The sequence below is a fragment of the Toxorhynchites rutilus genome, chromosome 2, assembly GCF_029784135.1.
Source record: "Toxorhynchites rutilus septentrionalis strain SRP chromosome 2, ASM2978413v1, whole genome shotgun sequence".
In the NCBI taxonomy this organism is placed as follows: domain Eukaryota; kingdom Metazoa; phylum Arthropoda; class Insecta; order Diptera; family Culicidae; genus Toxorhynchites; species Toxorhynchites rutilus.
The window spans coordinates 114,606,601-114,624,634 of NC_073745.1; the positions used below are offsets into that span (position 1 = coordinate 114,606,601).

The 18,034-nt window shown below is 38.9% G+C and overlaps 2 protein-coding genes across 5 annotated transcripts in view; one reads left to right on the forward strand and one right to left on the reverse strand.

Annotated features, from left to right (window-relative positions):
* LOC129771066 (Ig-like and fibronectin type-III domain-containing protein 1) overlaps window positions 1-18,034 on the forward strand; it is a 436,355-nt gene that overhangs the window by 254,710 nt on the left and 163,611 nt on the right. The gene's annotated exons all lie outside the window — the stretch shown is intronic.
* Window positions 192-17,608, reverse strand: LOC129766061 (craniofacial development protein 2-like). The gene is made up of 2 exons (XM_055766516.1): window positions 17,533-17,608; window positions 192-937 (listed from the first exon to the last, which is right to left on the reverse strand). The coding sequence occupies exons 1-2, from the start codon at window positions 17,606-17,608 to the stop codon at window positions 192-194; spliced, it is 822 nt and encodes a 273-aa protein (XP_055622491.1).

The window sequence follows — 18,034 nt, forward strand, 5'->3', positions numbered from 1 at the left end:
GTACGCTCTGTCATTAATTGACCTGCTCGATCTTTCAGCGGCATTCTGGTATTTGTCCTGACATCACTAAGGCGGCGAAAAATATCGTACAATAGTCGGATATCTCCATTGGCAACGGCTATTTCTCCCTCTTCGGCTAAGGAGTTGGTCCAGTCTCTCTTGTCCCGACTATAAGATCGTTTGACTGTCTTCTATAGATCAGCGTAACGCTGGCGGGCAGCTGCTTTAGCCGATCTAGTGCGTGCCTGCCCAATGTCGGCTTTTGCCTTTCTCCGCTCATCGACGATCCTCCAGGTTTCATCCGTCATCCATTCTCTCCTCCCGCTACGCAGCTTACCGAGAGTTTCATCACTTGTCGTGGTGAAGGTGTTCTTGATGCCTGTCCATTGTTCTTCAACTGTTCCACCGGGTGGTAATTCAGAGGCTCGGGCTTCAAGCTGTTCGACGAAGGCCCTTTTCACCTCTGGGTTCTCCAACCGGCGGATGTCGTAGCGACATCCGATTTTCTCCTCGCGTCGTTGGACGCGTGCGACTCGCAAGCGTATCTCACCGATGACGAGGTCATGATCAGATGCAATGTCAGCGCTGCGCTTGTTGCGGACATCAAGGAGGCTCCTTCTCCACTTTCGGCTGATACAGATGTGGTCAATTTGATTTTCTGTTCGGCCATCCCGGGAAACCCAGGTGACCTTATGCGCTGGTCGGTGAGGGACGAGTGATCCACCAATGACCATGTTATTGTTGCCACAAAACTCAGCAAACAGCTCTCCATTTTCGCTCATCTGTCCTAAACCGTGGCGTCCCATGACGCGCTCGAGGTCCTCGTTGTCGGAGCCAATCTTCGCGTTGAAGTCACCTAGATGGAGTTGGATATCTTCTTTCGGAATCTTCTCAATCACGCTGTTCAGCCGGCTGTAGAAACTCTCTTTCTCTTTCTCTAAAAATTTCACCAAGCGAGTAAATTCCTGTTTTTTTATCTTTTCTTTCTTAAAAAGCAAGACAAGATTCAAAATGTAAACAAAAAAGTTACAGGAGGGTTGTGTCTGAGACACGACCGTATAGTTGACGTAGGATTCCGTTAGACTTCCTGTTGATATAGTATATGTTTGAAGAATTAAACTCTTTGATAATGATTTGGTGGCCCCGAAAAGGGACGTTTTGTTTGGTTGTTGGGCATGTTTGTTCACTTCACCAGTGTTTACAACCGAGTGATGATGACAGAAGAATAGTAATTAGTCGTTAGATGGCGCGTATCAGAAAGAATATGCCGAAGTGGGATGAGATATGATGAAAACCGCTCTCTGTGACCCTGGACGAGATGCCTCCCGTGTTATGTATGGATGAAATAAATAAAAAAAACTCATCAATGTTATACATGATAATTATCAATACCGAACACAATTATCAATTTTTCTCATCAGTAAAAACATGTTACTTTAATATAGTGGAAAACATATTTGAATTGAAGAAGGTAATTTTCTTTTATAATTTTTACTTTTAATTGTAATTGTACTTAATTGTACTAACAACAACGAATACTATATGTAGAGCATATGAGAAATCAGTTTTTCGAATATTTCTTCACATTTCCAGCATTTCTCGCCCTATGAACTTTCCTTGGAAGAAAATGAACACAACAAAACAGACAACTTGAACCGAACGACCCGTTCTCGAGCGACACACCTTGGTTTTTCTTTATGAAAATTGAAATAAACCGTTTCATATATCAAGTCATTTTTAACACAACTGTTACCATATACAATTTTACACTTACACTTGTGCTAAATTTTTCACAATACACGGTCGGTCATTTATATGAAATTTCACGAAGCAACCACCATTAATGTTCCAAATTTAAATTTAATTTGCTAGAATTAATCGTATCACTCACCTTACTTGCAATATAAAAATGCCCCCGACTTGCATATATTTGCAATGTCGATTTCCCCCCGAGCACCTTGGTTTCGATGTCTATGTTAGGGAACACATTTCGTTGGGAGCAAAAGCTCCCCCTACTTTCATGTATTTGTAATGTCAATTTCCCCCAGGCAGCTTGGTCTCGATGTCTCTGTTAGGGAACCGCCGCATGTGTCGTCAATTTGGCCAATCAGAAGTGGGTATTTCAGTTAGGATAGAGGTTGAGATTTTTCAATTGTTCGATGCTTAGTTTCATGACATATATTATTTTATTCAATATAAAAAATTGTTATGGAGTACCGAAATCGATTGACGCAAAAATTTCCTCAATCCATCATGAAATGACTGAGCAATAAGCGTTTGAAATTGGACAATTTTTACGATGTGCTCGATTTTCGATTTTCAGTTTGTACCCCAATATGTATACCCCGAAAGACGTAATCCTACGTCAAAAGCTAAATAAATCCGAAATTAAACTTACTCCATTCCGCGTAACTAGCTTTCACCATCTAAAACACAAGTGACAAATATACTTGTTTTTCCCCGTGACGTGACAGTATCGTGATATTCATAATAACACCGAGTTCATCAAAGTTGTCACGACGGATGAACTCTTCCGGATTCTACACACAGTGGCAGCCTTAATAACGTTGTATACAATTCACTTCGATTTCACCGTGAAGTGACGTTCGTGATCAGGCCCAATATCTTAATCCTACTCAAAGTTATTGATGTTTTTTTACCCAAAAACTCATGATTTCAATTTTAATTTACTCAAACACGAAAAATATCATAGTTTTCAAAATCACACATCATGTAGAGCGAACTATGTTCTTTCGAATGCCGTCAATAAACTTTGTTTATGTTTGCCCCAGAAAGAATGACAAGCAATTGCAGAGAGTGTATTTTTTAGGAAGAAATCTCAATAACTTTGAGTGAAGTTGAGATATTGACAAGTTCTCGCAAAATATTTGTATTAGTAAGCTCTAAAAGTCTTCCGAAGACAGTTTGGATATAGAATTTTACATATAAAAGTTAGAGTATAAAAACTGTTTTTTTCATGGTGACTCTAACGCAACTTAGAATAAAGACGCTATATCGATTATTTCAAGAGATAGAAAAAAACTTTATTCTACAAAGATGTCTCAATTAACTGGGACTACAACATTGTCGAACTATGTTCACCTCTATTTATAAAGATAAGAAACTTAGATTTTTTATATCATCGACAATTTTGGTCACCCTATTTTTGATAACATGAAAACGAGCGCTCTATCATATGTAATAATTTTGTCGAAGATAGTTTTTGTCTATAGAATAACCGTCGAGTTCTAAATGCTAATTATGCTTAAATGCATCTTCTGGACCATTGTGCAGTGGAGTAAAAGTGATTTTTGAAAGAATTGAATGAAGTCTCACCAGTAATTGTTTATAACGATATAGAACCGAAATTAATAAAGAAGTTAAGAGTCAGAAGACAAATTGTAAGGCGGTTAGAGAGAGAGCGTTAATTTGGTTGATAGAAACAAAGAAGTTTACAGGGATTTTTGGGATGAAATTGATAATAATGGGCCCTATTATAGAAATCGAATCGAGGATTCGATACAATCACTATCACTATCACACCGAGTAAAATCTGGAATTATAGAAATCGAGGAAAACAGCTCGATAAGTTACTCTGCTCGAATGTCAGTGGCCGTGCTAAAATATTTTGATACGATTTTGAAATGTTTCAAAAAGCACTATAGAAAGAATGTCAAATATGTTTTTGAGACATCTGCTATAAAAATTATAAATATCTATATTTCCAAAAGTGTTAATATGGTTATATTTTGGAGAAAACTGCAATCTATGGAATTCGTAAGGAGTCACGCATGAATCCCACTTTTCTTGAAAAAATATTTTTTGTTGCATGTGATTCTCTTTTAGCGTCGATTTCTTGTTGCAGCGGCGTCAATAGCTTTATTGCATTGGGCCACCACCTTTGGCCCTAAATTCTCGCTTGTTGTGTGCTAGTGTTTTCTTTACCTTTTTTAGCTTTTGACGTAGGATTACGTCTTTTCAATCCAAATCTGTAATTTAAAAAAAAACATTATTGTTTTGCAAGACATTTCAGCTTTAGCAAATGGTATAGAAGGTTTGGTATAGTATAGCCAAAAAAAATTAAATTGCTGACAAAAGTAACACATACTAATGTACGCTAGCAGGAATAAGCAATTATTAGGTAGGAAATTCGGTTGATAGTAATTCAAAGAATATGATAAAATTTACTTATGAAGTTATATGGATCGTAGAAGAAACACTTACTTTCTGCCATTCTGAACCAAGATACATTGATGGTCTCAGTGCATGAGGCTCCTAAATGAATTCCTTCCAATTTTCCTTAACCGGGATTCTATTTGAACTGCCTCCACAAATACCTCGAGCAATGTTTAAATTCGCTTTCATTGGTTCAACGATTGGTGATTTGTCTGTCCACTCAATTTCAGCCACTGAATTATGCTCTGGAAGTAAGTTCTGCATTCTAAATTATAACATGATTAATATAAATAATGCTGGATTGAACACTTACCTTGTATAGATTATTCTGGCAGCACCGTAAAACAAATACTGATCAAAACAAACGAACATGTGTTGAAAATTGCATATATTCAAACGTTTCTGAAATGTTTCCCAAAGGAAAATATCAAGGACGCAAACCAAAACAAAATAATTCTCTGAAGATATGCAACAAGCGAACCAAACAACTCGAAAAGTTCTGACACTTGCATCGATAGCTATCACTCGCTCGTTGCTATCGAATTGCTCGATTTCTACAATAGTAAAACAGAGCTAACGAGCAAAATTCTTATCACCTCGATTTCTGTAATAGGGCCCAATACCTTGTAAACAACTTTTTTTATGTTTTTCACTTCCGAAATGTTTTTGTTAATCCACTAATTTAGATGTTTCTCAACAATAGCCTATACTAAATTCTCTCATCTTTCGAATGGAAGCAATAGAATCGTACTACGTAGCGTACTTTTTGAAGTAGAGCTAGTTTAGGACTAACAGAGTTCGGAACATTCGGTAATTCGAACAAATGCGTGGGAGTATTTTTTCGTCTAATCGACCACTTTACCCCCACTGACCATTTTACCATTAATTCCCCTATTCGCTAAACGTTATCATTCGTTTACAGTTGATGAAGTTATGAATTAATTTGTTTCTATCCGGATAGAGCTTTTCGCTGAAAGTCTTGAATTTTATAGCATACAACCTAAAGCCAAACCGATAGCAAAAGCTGACAGCTATAATGTACGATCACCGTTATCAGTTGTGAGCCAACCCGCACTTGTTTCGAAAAGCTCCCTAAATAGCCTAGAAGTAGGCAACATTATCTTCCACGTTGATCGATTCAATTGATCGTTAGCTGATTTCAAAAAAAGGGTTGATACCCTTATAAAAACCGCTTAACCGCCCAAATCTACTATAAACGTAAACTACAGCTGTTTCTTTGTTTCGATTTAAATCAAGTTATTGGGGAATGGTATTGGGACTGATCGAGACTCCTTTAACACTCCCATGCTAGCGCGAAAAATCGTAATTTGTGTACTCTAGACTGTGCGCGTCTCTGTGATATTGCTATTGTGTATTTTTAGGCGTTATTGGTATTAATTAAAAGAAAAAGATATGATTGAGTAAAAAAATTTCAACAATTTTTTTTTCTTTAACTTCATTCAGTTTCAATAGACTTCTAATTCAGCTACCTCATTAATACTCCATCAGTCAGACCTATACGCGAGTATAGGAAGGTTATTAGCACAACCTGTTCTGCTTCACAATTCCTCTCTGCGGCATACTTTAACCAAGGCCCTGTTGGGCGTAAGGACGAGTTGCAGTGTTTGGAGCACTTCCCACTGCAAATGTAGGAGAGTTCCTGGAGTAGCAACAAACAAAATCAACCAAAGGTATTACAGGGATTGATTTATCCGCGGCGGCGAGATTCACTGCGTCAACCGATATACCAATATCTGGCGCGCGTGGCTGACGTAACGGGATAGAGTGCGGAACCCAAGGGAAATTAACAATAACAAATCTGATGCAATTTCAAACTTGTCTGAAATCAGAAAATGGATTTGCGACTTAAAAAAAGAGTTATGTAAACGTTTTATTTTTTTTTATTCTTTCTTGTTTTTACTATCGAGAATCGAGACCGCCCCAGGGGTAATCAATATCGACGGATTACCGGCGTTCGTGGTTGTTGCTGTTTTTGTTGTTGTTGCTTTTCGTGTGATCAGGAGCGACAATGATTGAAATGGAAAAGTCGTTTGGGGTTTTCCGCCGGATTATGCTCAATTAGGGCACCCGATAGTCGAGTACAACAATCGACACTTTGCGTTTGGGTTTATAGTAATACGCAGATTGCGGGGGATGGTGTGTAGGGTTACAATTGCGACCTGTTTTCTGTTCGTTTTGTTTTTCAATTTTACCGGTCGGAATTTGCGATGTTATGTTCTTCCAGTTTTTACAATGATCACGCTCCTCCATTTTTTTGAGATTTCGATCAAGCGATGAACCGAATTTACAAATGCGCTTCCCAGTCCGTTATCGATTATATTGGAATTTGTACTTTCTTGTACGATGGCAGCTAACCATAATGTTTCTGTCGATTGTCATATGAACAATTTCAACTGAGACTATTCATTATGAGGGGGTATTCAACATTAGAGACATTTTCTACGAACAAATTCTCGTTTTTATTGTCCACGAGACCACGACGGAATGAAACTGTACTCATTTGCATTGGAATTTTCAGTCAAAAAAATGATGAAGGTAACTGTTCTTTAGTTTGAGTCATACGAGAAAAAAGGAATTATTATTTAATATTCTAGTTTTTCGTGACCGGAACCGTATCGGAAGAGATCAAGTCGGAAGTTAGATCGAACGGTTCCGTTCGATTGCCTCCGGTTAAGCACGAATGGGGCAAACAACTAGATATATCCAATCAAACTGCGTGACCAATTCGTGTTGTGATAACTCAATCCTGCCATCAGTGCAATGATTGTCCTTTTCGAATGCCACTCTCACATCTAACAATTAGCTTCCGCTGCCAACTAATTGCTCCAATTTGCAGCAAAATAATTTTATTCCGACACGATCAATCCGATTAAACGTAACAAAAAGCTGTTATGTTCTACAAAACGGCGCGGAAATCGGATGCTACAAATCCGATTGTGTTTGGGGGGGAGCTTCAATCGATTGACGAAACATCCCGCCGCCAATGATAAGGATAGTCGATTGTTATTTCAGAACCCCGTTCTGGACCGTTTACAGGTAATTGATGAGCTATCACCCTTGCTAGTTTGGGGTCGAGTCGTGTCCCGGATCGCGTTGATTGATTGAGCGCTAAATATTGGTTCTAATTTGCATGCCGGCAAATCATATTATCTCGGTGGCTTTGTTAGGAATGGTACGCTGCGCGATATGTTTGCGCTGTGACTCAGTAAGGCAGCGTTCGGAATGCTGATTAAATTTCGGCACGGACATAATAGGATTTAATTGACGAACGCATTCAAATTTAATCGATGGCCTGTTTGTAGTCGGTGAGCAATTCTTGGATAAAAGAATGGGGCAAACAACAAAATTCCTAATATGCACTGAGGAAGACATTAGCACCCACACTATCACCCACATATTTGCCATTTCTGATGAAAAAATACAAGGTGCAATCTGAAATGCTAATAAACTACCCAGAAGTCGAGCGCAGAAAGCACTGCACAGTTGATGAAGGGTCTCTTCATTAATCATTTTCGACAGCTCGAGTTCTCTCTCGAATGCTGAACCACATAATTCTCTTGAAAATGATTGGCCCGATATGATGTGATTTATTAATAGTCAACAATACTCGGCGAATGCGATGAATCGTTATTCAGTTTATTGAGAGTGGATCATTTCAAGATCGTGTGCCTTAATTACTTTTGCACCTGAAGTTCAATGGAGTTCTCAGAATTAATAGCTTACAAATATACCGAATGGAAATATCAATCACATATGCTTTTCTTAATAAGAACAACTAGAACTTGTTCTGCAGTCAGATATACTTTTTTCAAATGTTGAGTCGAGGCACCGCGATCTACATTCACGTGGACGGAAAAAGCAGCCACATAACCTTCTAAGCTTACTTCAGTCAGTTCTTTGAGTCTAAAGAACATTTGGCCTTGAACTTCAATCAATACCCGGTCGAGTACTAGTTTTTTTTTCTGTAGTGAATGATTTGGCATATTAGTAAAACCCATATGTTCTCGACGAGTTCGTTCGCACTTTTGTAGATATTGTGTAACATAATGCTCTGCTGGATGGAGCACTGTCGATCATTATAAGAAACCATATGATAAATTGTTCTCAACTCAATTGTGTTCATCGGTAACCTACCATGAACTATTTTGATCCAGGAAAACGACTTTCAATAGTTCATTGGGGTATTGTTAGGTTAAGAAACACACTGGTTTGATTGTATAGGAGATGTGGGTGATTTGAACTCCCGGAAAAAATTGATATATCTTGACTTAGAATCGAGGTAACGAGTACTTAAGCTCGTAGATTAATAAACCACAAGTCAATTGTAAACATGTTGTACTTTAGATACTGGATAACAAATGTGTTGGAAATATTTTTTGAGACTCTCCAAAATCCAAATTTTTAATGATACCGCCCGGGAATGATAAAATATTTCTCTCAGTGACTACGAGGCTGAGAAAAAATTCATGAAACAAAATATGGTTGTGAATTTTCGGAAGAAATAAACATATCTTCGAAACAAAAATCATCAATGAACACAACCAGGGTTGCCACATACACATAATATTCTGTATTTTACAGATTTTTCGACAAATATCTGATACAGAATTTGTATATACAGAATTACAGATTTTTAGCAAAGATACAAAATTTACAATTTTTTTTCAAAACTAAATTTTAAATATAAATTTAATTACAGTGCACACATAGATACCTTGATTTTTAAAAATGTCGAACGTAGCGCAATGAGATGGCTTTCTTTTGAGGCATTTGTTAAGCGAAATCTTGAGCGATTTGATAAGCCTAGACAATTTTTTTCGTTTCAAGTTAAGTATGACCTTAGTAAATTCGCCAATCGTATATTGACTCATTTCCTATGACTAAACCGATTATGCTGTTCCTAAACTTTGTTCTACCGCTCATAAATAATGTCATTCACACTTTTCAATCAGAAAGGTCTCAATTTTGCTAAATTTATAATGAGACAAGAATGTTATTGTTGATCATGTTGGGTAAATGTTTGAAGAGCCTAGTGCCACGATTCGCACATTGATGTGAAAGATTTTGATTTTGAAGATTTTCTGAAGAAGCCTGAGGATGTTTACGTTATAATCGATACATAAGAAGCTGAAAAAGGATTGGATGCAGCTAGGAAGCTGACCTTTAAATCGATCTGTCGGGACTTTTATATTGAACTCGTGCAACAGATTTCAAAGCGTTTTGAACTCAACGATCCGGGTATCAAAACTGCGGCCTTGATAAACCCTCAACATTTTGTCAAGCTAGCAAACCTTATTCATTATATGCGCTATTTTCCTCAATTTGTTGAAGTAAATAATAGACAAAGCTTGGATAACGAATTCAGGCTACTCACGACGAATCTTATTACTCACCGTAAATCTTTGTTTGAAGCTCGACTGGACACTCAACTGAATGCATCCGATTCACAGCTATAGCCTTCAGCTAATCAGAAAAAAACCTCACAGAATATATATTGCAAATAACATCGAGAATAGCTTCCAGAGAGTTTTTTTTTAATTTTTTCAAAGCGTGTTACAAGTATCAGACATATTGACATATTGGCTACTCTCATTAGCTGTCAGGTTTGTCCATAGCATTTGCATTTGGCGGAGAATGGTGGGTGTTACGGTCGAACATGATTTTGTTATGTGCTGATTAATTCTCGGTACTTAGAAATACGATAATGGGCCATCCATATACTACGTGAGAATTTTTGGGAGGGAAGAGACTAACAACATATAGTATCTGAAAATGTCCAATATTTGAAACAGATTTTTTTGGATTTCGGTTCTGAGGATTCCGACGCTTTGCTTTACGCTGTTGTAGGGTTCGAAGAGACAGATGATGTTTCCTCATGAAGCTAGAAGCCCAATCGCTTCCTGCCAGTTTTGCAACTTGGTTGAGTTCGTGCTGGAGGATATTGGCTTCCGCAAAATCAAACGCCAGCGCCGTAAGTCTTTGAGAATCATACCATAGAAAGCTTTGTCCAGTGCTCTGCAGTGGTTCGCCAGATCCTCAGACTTCTCGCTCGTAAATACATATCTGAACCACCCTAGGTGCTCGCTGGCACATCCCATCAGAAGTAGAAATGTCAATAAAAGAAGATTCAAATCATAAAACACTTACTTATATGAGCCTCTTCCTCAGAGCTGATTCAGAAATACCGAGGTGTGCCGCAATCCGACGCTTCGAGACTCCCTCCCGAAGCCTATGTCGTACCAATTCGAGCATTTCTTCAAATTAGTTTCTTTCTTGTGGGTTCCATTAAAAATTTGGTTGAAAACATTTCTTTTTTTTTAGAGAAAAACGCTGGTGCGAACTTTTGCCCTACAACCACTGTGCACTTTTGCCCCAAAAGCAATTTTGCAACTGATCGAATTTTTTCCACAAAAACGAATACGCACTATTATCTACTATGGAATGAAGGTTTCCTTGACAATGTAGGTTCGAACTTAACTAAATCGTCATCCCCAAAATTGAAAATTAATTAAAACAAAGCAAAACTCTAGCATGCATGGATCATTGAAACACTGCCCATCGACCATTATTTTGTTTTTTCAGACAGTCTCAGCTCAATAGAGGCAATCTGCTCAATGAGAGTTGATAAACGCTCATCTTATTTCCTAACAAGAATAAGACATCTATTGAGTGTTTTGGTCGAAAAATTATTCAAAATTACCTTAGCATGGGTTCCCTCTCATTGCTCGATTCCGGGGAATGAGAAAGCGGACTCGCTAGCTAAGGTGGGCGCTTTAGAAGGTACACTTTTTGAAAGGCAAATTCGTTGGTTACACACGATTATCCCTAAGGTCTCGACGAGTGCATGGTTCAAGGGATTGAATGTAGGTCGTGATTTCATTCGCGTGATATCTCGGCTTATGTTCAATCACTACAACCTAAACGCGCATCTCTATCGCATTTGGCTCGCAGCAAACAATCTTTGTGATTGTGACGATGGCTACCACGACATAGAGCATATTGTCTGATCGTGTATCCGGTTGCATGCTCGAGTTAACGATTGAACCCTAGACACAACCAGCCCATCGTCAGCATAATCGCGTATCGCATGAGAAGCGATATGAGCCGCCGCAGATAAACAAACATCATTTCTGCTGAGTGGACAACCACCGCGGGACTGTCATCAGTTAGTTTACATATAGCCTGGAGAGATGAAATAAAATAGTCTTAACTTCATCACCGACAAGTGCAGTCGAACTTTTATTTTTAAAAAGAAAACCCTAGAAAATATTTAACTCTCGCTCTCAGCTCTCTAAAGCACTGAGAGCAAAAGGCAGACAATCGGATATCCCCGTCCGGGATATCTTTGGTAGCCGTGATCCTGATCTTCTGCTTCATCTATACCTGTTCCTCAGAAACGCCGATGTCAACGTTTAATGATGTTGCCTTCGTTGTGTCCCTGTTTCATATCCCTCCTATCCGATCTATAAACATTTACTTAGTCGCGGCAATACATACACACACTCTTTACAGATACACGGGCCAAAGGTTGTGCAGTCCACTGATGATTCAACAAGAGTCAAAGGTTGTACCGCTCATGACACGAGCTGATGATTGCGCCGGCTAGTGACCAATCTATCTTGGATTCCTCGAGTCGAGAAGACGCACCACGCTAGATATGGGGTACAGACTAGGGGGCGTTGCTGATTAATGGTCAGCTGCATCCCAATAGGAAGTATCCCGTGTCGGGGACACGTACAGAGCATTGGAGACAGCAACATCCCAATTACGAGAACACTTGTAATACTAACCTCGAGCCGACCGCGAGTAATCGGTTACATATTACTAACATAGATAATAAGAAAAACTGTCAAAATATTGAACTCCCGGCCCCGTCAGGCTAACGCCATATGAGCCTTGATAAAAAAATATATTTTGGAAAAAAAAGCTAAACTCTTCTTACTCTGTAGCTGCTGGTGTGATAATGTGTCAAACGAAAACACTGTACATTTTTATGAATAGACGAATCAATAAAAATATAATTAAAATTTCCAACTTTAAATTCCGAAAGTAAATTGAAATAAAACACACTTAGAATTCGAATTTGGATGAAACTTTTATTTCAAATTAAAGTTTGGTTTATGCCATTATGTGTGAAATACAACATCATTCAAATGTCGACCTAGGGCTTCCTCGCACATCTTGATCCGGAACAGGTAATTTTCGATGACTTTTCGGCACATATGAGGCGGTATCTCGGTCATAACTTCACGAATGTTGTCTTTCAAATGTTCAAGAGTTTGCGAAGAGTTGGCATAGACACGGTCTTTCGCATAACCCCACAAAAAAAAAGTTTAGCGGGTTCAAATCGCATGATCTGGACGGCCAATTGGCATCACCAAAACGCGAAATTATGCGTCCCTCAAATTTCGTTCGCAATATGGCCATGTTCGGTCGTGTTGTGTGGCACGTGGCGCCGTCCTGCTGAAACCACATGTCATCCATATCCATATATTCAATTTGTGACAAAAAAATCAGTTAACATGCGGCCATAGCGCTCACCATTCACAGTTACCGTCACGCCGTCCTCATTTTCAAAGAAATACGGCCCGATGACGTTCACCCAATCGACGTATGCCCGACGCATTGGTCACCACGCTCTAATTTTTGTACCAGTTGGACTTTATATGGATGTAGGTGCAAGTTCAAATGCAAAATTCGCCACAATTATGTGTTTGACAAGCCCAATTGCTGAGCACGCCGTGGAATCGAAACATTCGGGTCATCCTCCACACTTGCAGCAACAGCAGCAATATTTTCGGCCGAACGCACATTACGATGATGCACAGGTTTCACAATATCCGCTACGGATCCAGTTTGTTCGAATTTACGCACTACATTAGTGATTGTGTGCTCTGTAGGCCGTCCATGACGACCAAAATCCGTCCGTAATGCTCGAAAAACATTTACCAGTATTTCATCATTTTTATAGTATAATTTAACAAAATTAACATGTTGTGCGATGCTAAAACGATCCATATTGTAAAATGGCAGACATTCAACTAACGATATGACGCTTTGGTTGACAGCTATGTCAAACGGTTGTCAGCGCATGGCTGTATACTTTCGGAAGCCCGAAATGGAAAACCCTGTACAATATACAGTAAAACCTGTTTTTGTGCGGTTTTTTTGTGCGATTTTCTGTTCTTGTGCGGTTTTCTTTGTGCGATTTTTTTTGTGCGGTGTATGAAAAGAAGCATATTTGACGAAGTTATCGTCCATTTAGTTTTTTTCGATGGTTTATATGCATTTCAGTGCGAATAAAGCATATTTGCGTCTCAATTATCCACTTCTGAAATCATTCCCCTCCTCTCATCAGATGCTCTAAGTTTTTGCATGACATGATTTCTAACAGCAACACGTTTCGACATGCAACTAAAAGCACAAAACAGCCAGTCAATCCACTTAGGAGTTCGATGGAAATAATTATATTTGAATTTTTTATAATTCTGCCGTCGACTATTTCCCCCCCCCCATCTGTTTATTTTTATTATTAGGCCCATCTAGCAATTCAGCTGTAACTGAGCCGAATTTATCGTGCACATTTTTCTCATGTTGTATATTATACAGTAGCCTTTTAGGTGTAAGAGTTTTCCTATCTCATCGATACACATATTTATCTATTACACATTAGCCGTTTTAGGCGTTAGAGTATTCCTATTCTATCGATTCACACGTCGTTTTTTTCGGCGTAAGAATATTTCTATTGTTCGAATGTTCACAGTTGGGACAGCGGGACTGTTGATATGAGGTTTCCATTGTTGCACCAATTACCGATGCAGCAGATCGATCGTATGTGGAGTGAGAGGCTGTCGATCCCAACCAACCATCACATGATGATTGATGCATGGACTTAGTAGCTAGAATAACACACAAAGTTGGTCAGTTGACGGCCCTTGGTTATAAGCTCATGATTGTTCGCTTAGCAGCGGACACGCAACCAATTAGGCTACGAAGACCCCGTCGCCTATGAAGATGCCGTCAACTATGTTTTCTGCCGTGATGCTGGTTCCTGGATGATAATGATGATGATGGGTCCGCCTCCTTCACCTACAGAGGTTTGAGCAAGACGAGTTATCTAAAAGATTTTTTTGGTCAACATTGAAATCAGTTTAGCAAACACAAACAACGAACTGATTTTATTTACAGATATAAGTTCAAAAAATTGCTATGTCAAAAGACAAGCCAATACTCAGTCATGTCCGCCACATAGCCGATACGGTCCCGACGAGGCCGTTGCAGCCAAGTGGTCCACCAGAGCACAAGTCCAACCGCCAGCCTTCTTTTGGATTGACTATACTGCCGTTCTACGCATAGTTGTACCATGTTTTTTAGCATATAGGCTAGAAATGCCAGAACCAGAAGCATTAAGCATTTCACGCTATACGCTAGGTTTTTTTTTTTTTATGAGCAGTGAACTATTGTCTAATGAAATGTAACTCACTTGAATCAATTAAGCATGATTATAAGTTTAAAAATTCATGATGGGACAATTATTCCTAGAATATCAACATGGGACAGTTGAAATTGATTTTTTTTTTTAATAAATAGTGGGAACAAGTGCTCCCGTGGCCGAGTGGTTAGCGTCATAACTAGCATGCCGGGTGTTCGGGTTCGATTCCCGTTCTGGTCGGGGGAATTTTTCGCCAAAGAAATTTCCTCCGACTTGCACTGTGATCACGCGTATTCTAGAGCTTGCCACTCAGAATGCATTCAAGGCGTGTTATTTGGCATAGAAATCTCAACTAAGTACTAATAAAAAATGACGCAAGTAATACTACGTTGAGACGGCGAAGTTCCTCTAGGAACGTTAGTGCCATTGAAGAAGAAGAAGAAGGGAACAAACAATAAGTTGTTTGGTGTTTTCCGAAAGATTATGCATAAGAACATCGTTTTATGAAGAAGAGAGTGATCTGTAACACCTTTGCAGAATATAAATCTCATTGTTATTAGGCATTCGCTAACAAGATGTACAGTAGGGCGCCAATGAAAATGGTCATCTCTAATTTCAAAAAGATAACTCATAAAAAATGTTCACCACCTCGAAAAAACACTCTATGCCAAATATTAGCTTAATCCGACTTAAGGGAGAGTGTCGCAAAGCTGTCAAAGTTTGAGTTTTTTGAAAATCGAAAAATCACCCAAGGGAGGAGTAAAGGAAATCTGGGTTTTTGAAAATTTTTTTTGGCACCCCGATATCCGGTGATTTTTCGGTTTTCAAAAAACTTAAATTTAAACGTCTGCAACACTCATAAATAAAGTTCGAATGAGCTAACATTTTGCATAGGGTATATTATCATTCAAATCAACATTTCGCAACAAGTTCCGAATGAAAAATCGAGATAATTATTTTTATTGGTACATAAAACCATACGTTTCGTCTCGTACTCCGAAAAAAAAGCCCCAGAGTGTCGATTCTTGACAATTTTTTTTCGAGATGACATTAGATCTCAACGTTTCGTGCAATTTTAAGACATTTGGCATCAAAAAAATTCAAAAAAAAAACACCAAACAAATGAATTTGAATTTTGAACACCCCGATTTCCTTTACTCACCCCTTGCGCGATTTTTCGATTTTCAAAAAACTCAAACATTGACCGCTTTGGCATAGGGTGTTTTTTCGAGGTGGTAAACATTTTGTTAAGGGTAACTTTTTGAAATTTTTGGGTCGATTTTCCCATACATTCATTGGCACCCTAGTGTACATGTGTTCTGTTAAACTTTTTTTTTTTTTTTTGAGAATTAGTTCGTTCTTCCAAACCTGAGATGAGTGCATTAGCCCTACTGAAAGCGTGGTATAAAACCGATTAAACCGATTTATTTATTACTAGCTGACCCGGCAAACTTCGTCCCGCCCAAAATTTTATTTTCGTTATCACATCCACGTTTTCTTACTTGCAAATAACATGTTTCTCCGTTACATCGAATAAATGTTTGATACAGAAAATGTGATAGAATGGAGACATCCCTGAATCGGACAATTCCTTTCTCGAGTTTTGCTCTGATCAACACATTCGGCGATTCATTTTTTTATATTGATAGAAGAAGATATAGGAGTGCGTTTCATCACATTAAAATCCATTTCCACTTTCGAACGGAGATCAATTTCGTTACCGCAAACATCAAATGGACTAACAACGCTTGTCCATATGTAACTGTAGAACACATGCGAATTGAATTTTTTGAATTTTCCCATTTCCCTCCAGAGTTTTCCGAAAATTTGGCTCCATCTGCTTTATTAGTTCTCGAGTTATGCCGAAATTTGTGTTTCATTTGTGTTCGCGCCCGAAAAATCGCAGCAGCTTACGTCGTTGTCACAACAAAATTTCGATATTTCATATGTTTCTATAACAATCAAACAACAACCGCTAGGCAACGCCGTTAAAACAACATATCAGTAATACTTGTACCTATGGTGACCAAACAAATGATGCCAAGCAACCGTTGAAACAAATATAACAGCGAGTATGATTGGTAAACCCCAATTTTCCGAAGAGTATAAAATGAAAACCAATCTAGGATTTAGTTATTAGTGATCAAACCTTCCAAGTGAAAGGTGAATAGAAAAATACCAGTTCCAGTCTTCCAGTGCAAATTAGTTCTCAGTTCCAGAACGAGTACAAATTTGGCCTTCCCAGTGCCAGTTTAACTACTCCATTCCATGGTGACGAAGAGTCCAGTTCCAGCCCTCCCAGTGCCAGGTTTGCTACTGCATCCCGGGGTGGCGACGTGTCCAGTTCCAGCCCTCCCACTGCCAGTGCCAGTGTCAGGTTAGCTACTACATTCGTGGTGGCGACGTCTCCAGTTCCAGCTCTCCCAGTGTCAATGCCAGGTTAGCTGCTTCATCCGTGGTGGCGACGTGTCCAGTTCCAGCCCTCCCAGTGCCAAGTAGCTACTACATCCCGTGGTGGCGACGAGTCAGTTCCGCCCCTCCCAGTGCCAGGGTGGCGCTCCCTATAACAATTGGCTAGGTAGCCAACAATTTGTATGACAGGATTGTAAAACCACTTAAGAAACGTTTCTTGTCTCCTAAAACCTCAACGTGCCAAATTTCATTCTGTTTACTTGATAAGCTCTTGAGTTATTCAGACATTTATGCTTCATTTGTATGGTAGCCCCCTTAGAAATGTGGGAGGAGTGTTGAACCGCCTTATGAAATGCCAAATTTGGTTTTATTTGCTTGATTAATTCTTGATTTGTATGACAGACACCAACAAACCCCCCCCCCCTTAGTAAGGGGGAAGAGGTCTCGAACTATCATAAGAACCTTCCCCGGCCCCAAAAACCCCTACATACCAATTTTCATGTCGATCGGTTCACCAATTTCAATTTCCGAGTCAGACAGCAGACAGACATACAGACAGAAATTCATTTTTATAGATATAGATAGAAGAAGATAGATGGATCTACAAAAAATACATGACGGAACAGTTATGCCTAGAATATCAACATGGGACAATTGAGCTTGATGCTGTTTTTTTTTAAAGGTAGGAACAAACAATAATGTGTTTTTCCCGAAGATTAGGCATTGAAACATCGTTTTATGAAAAAAGGGATAATTGCCAAAAAGTAACATGGGAAAACTATGCGTAGAACGGCAGTATGAATATCATCAATCGAGAAAGTTTCCTTTACGAAAAATTTCTAGACCGGCACTTAAAAAACTTTCAATTTAATATCCTTTTTATCTGTGTTACGCGCGACGCTCAAACTTTTGTGGTGTACTTTTATTTTTTTTTAACTCATACAATTATAAAAACGACAAAATAAAAATAGTCCATCATCACCAAGATCATGA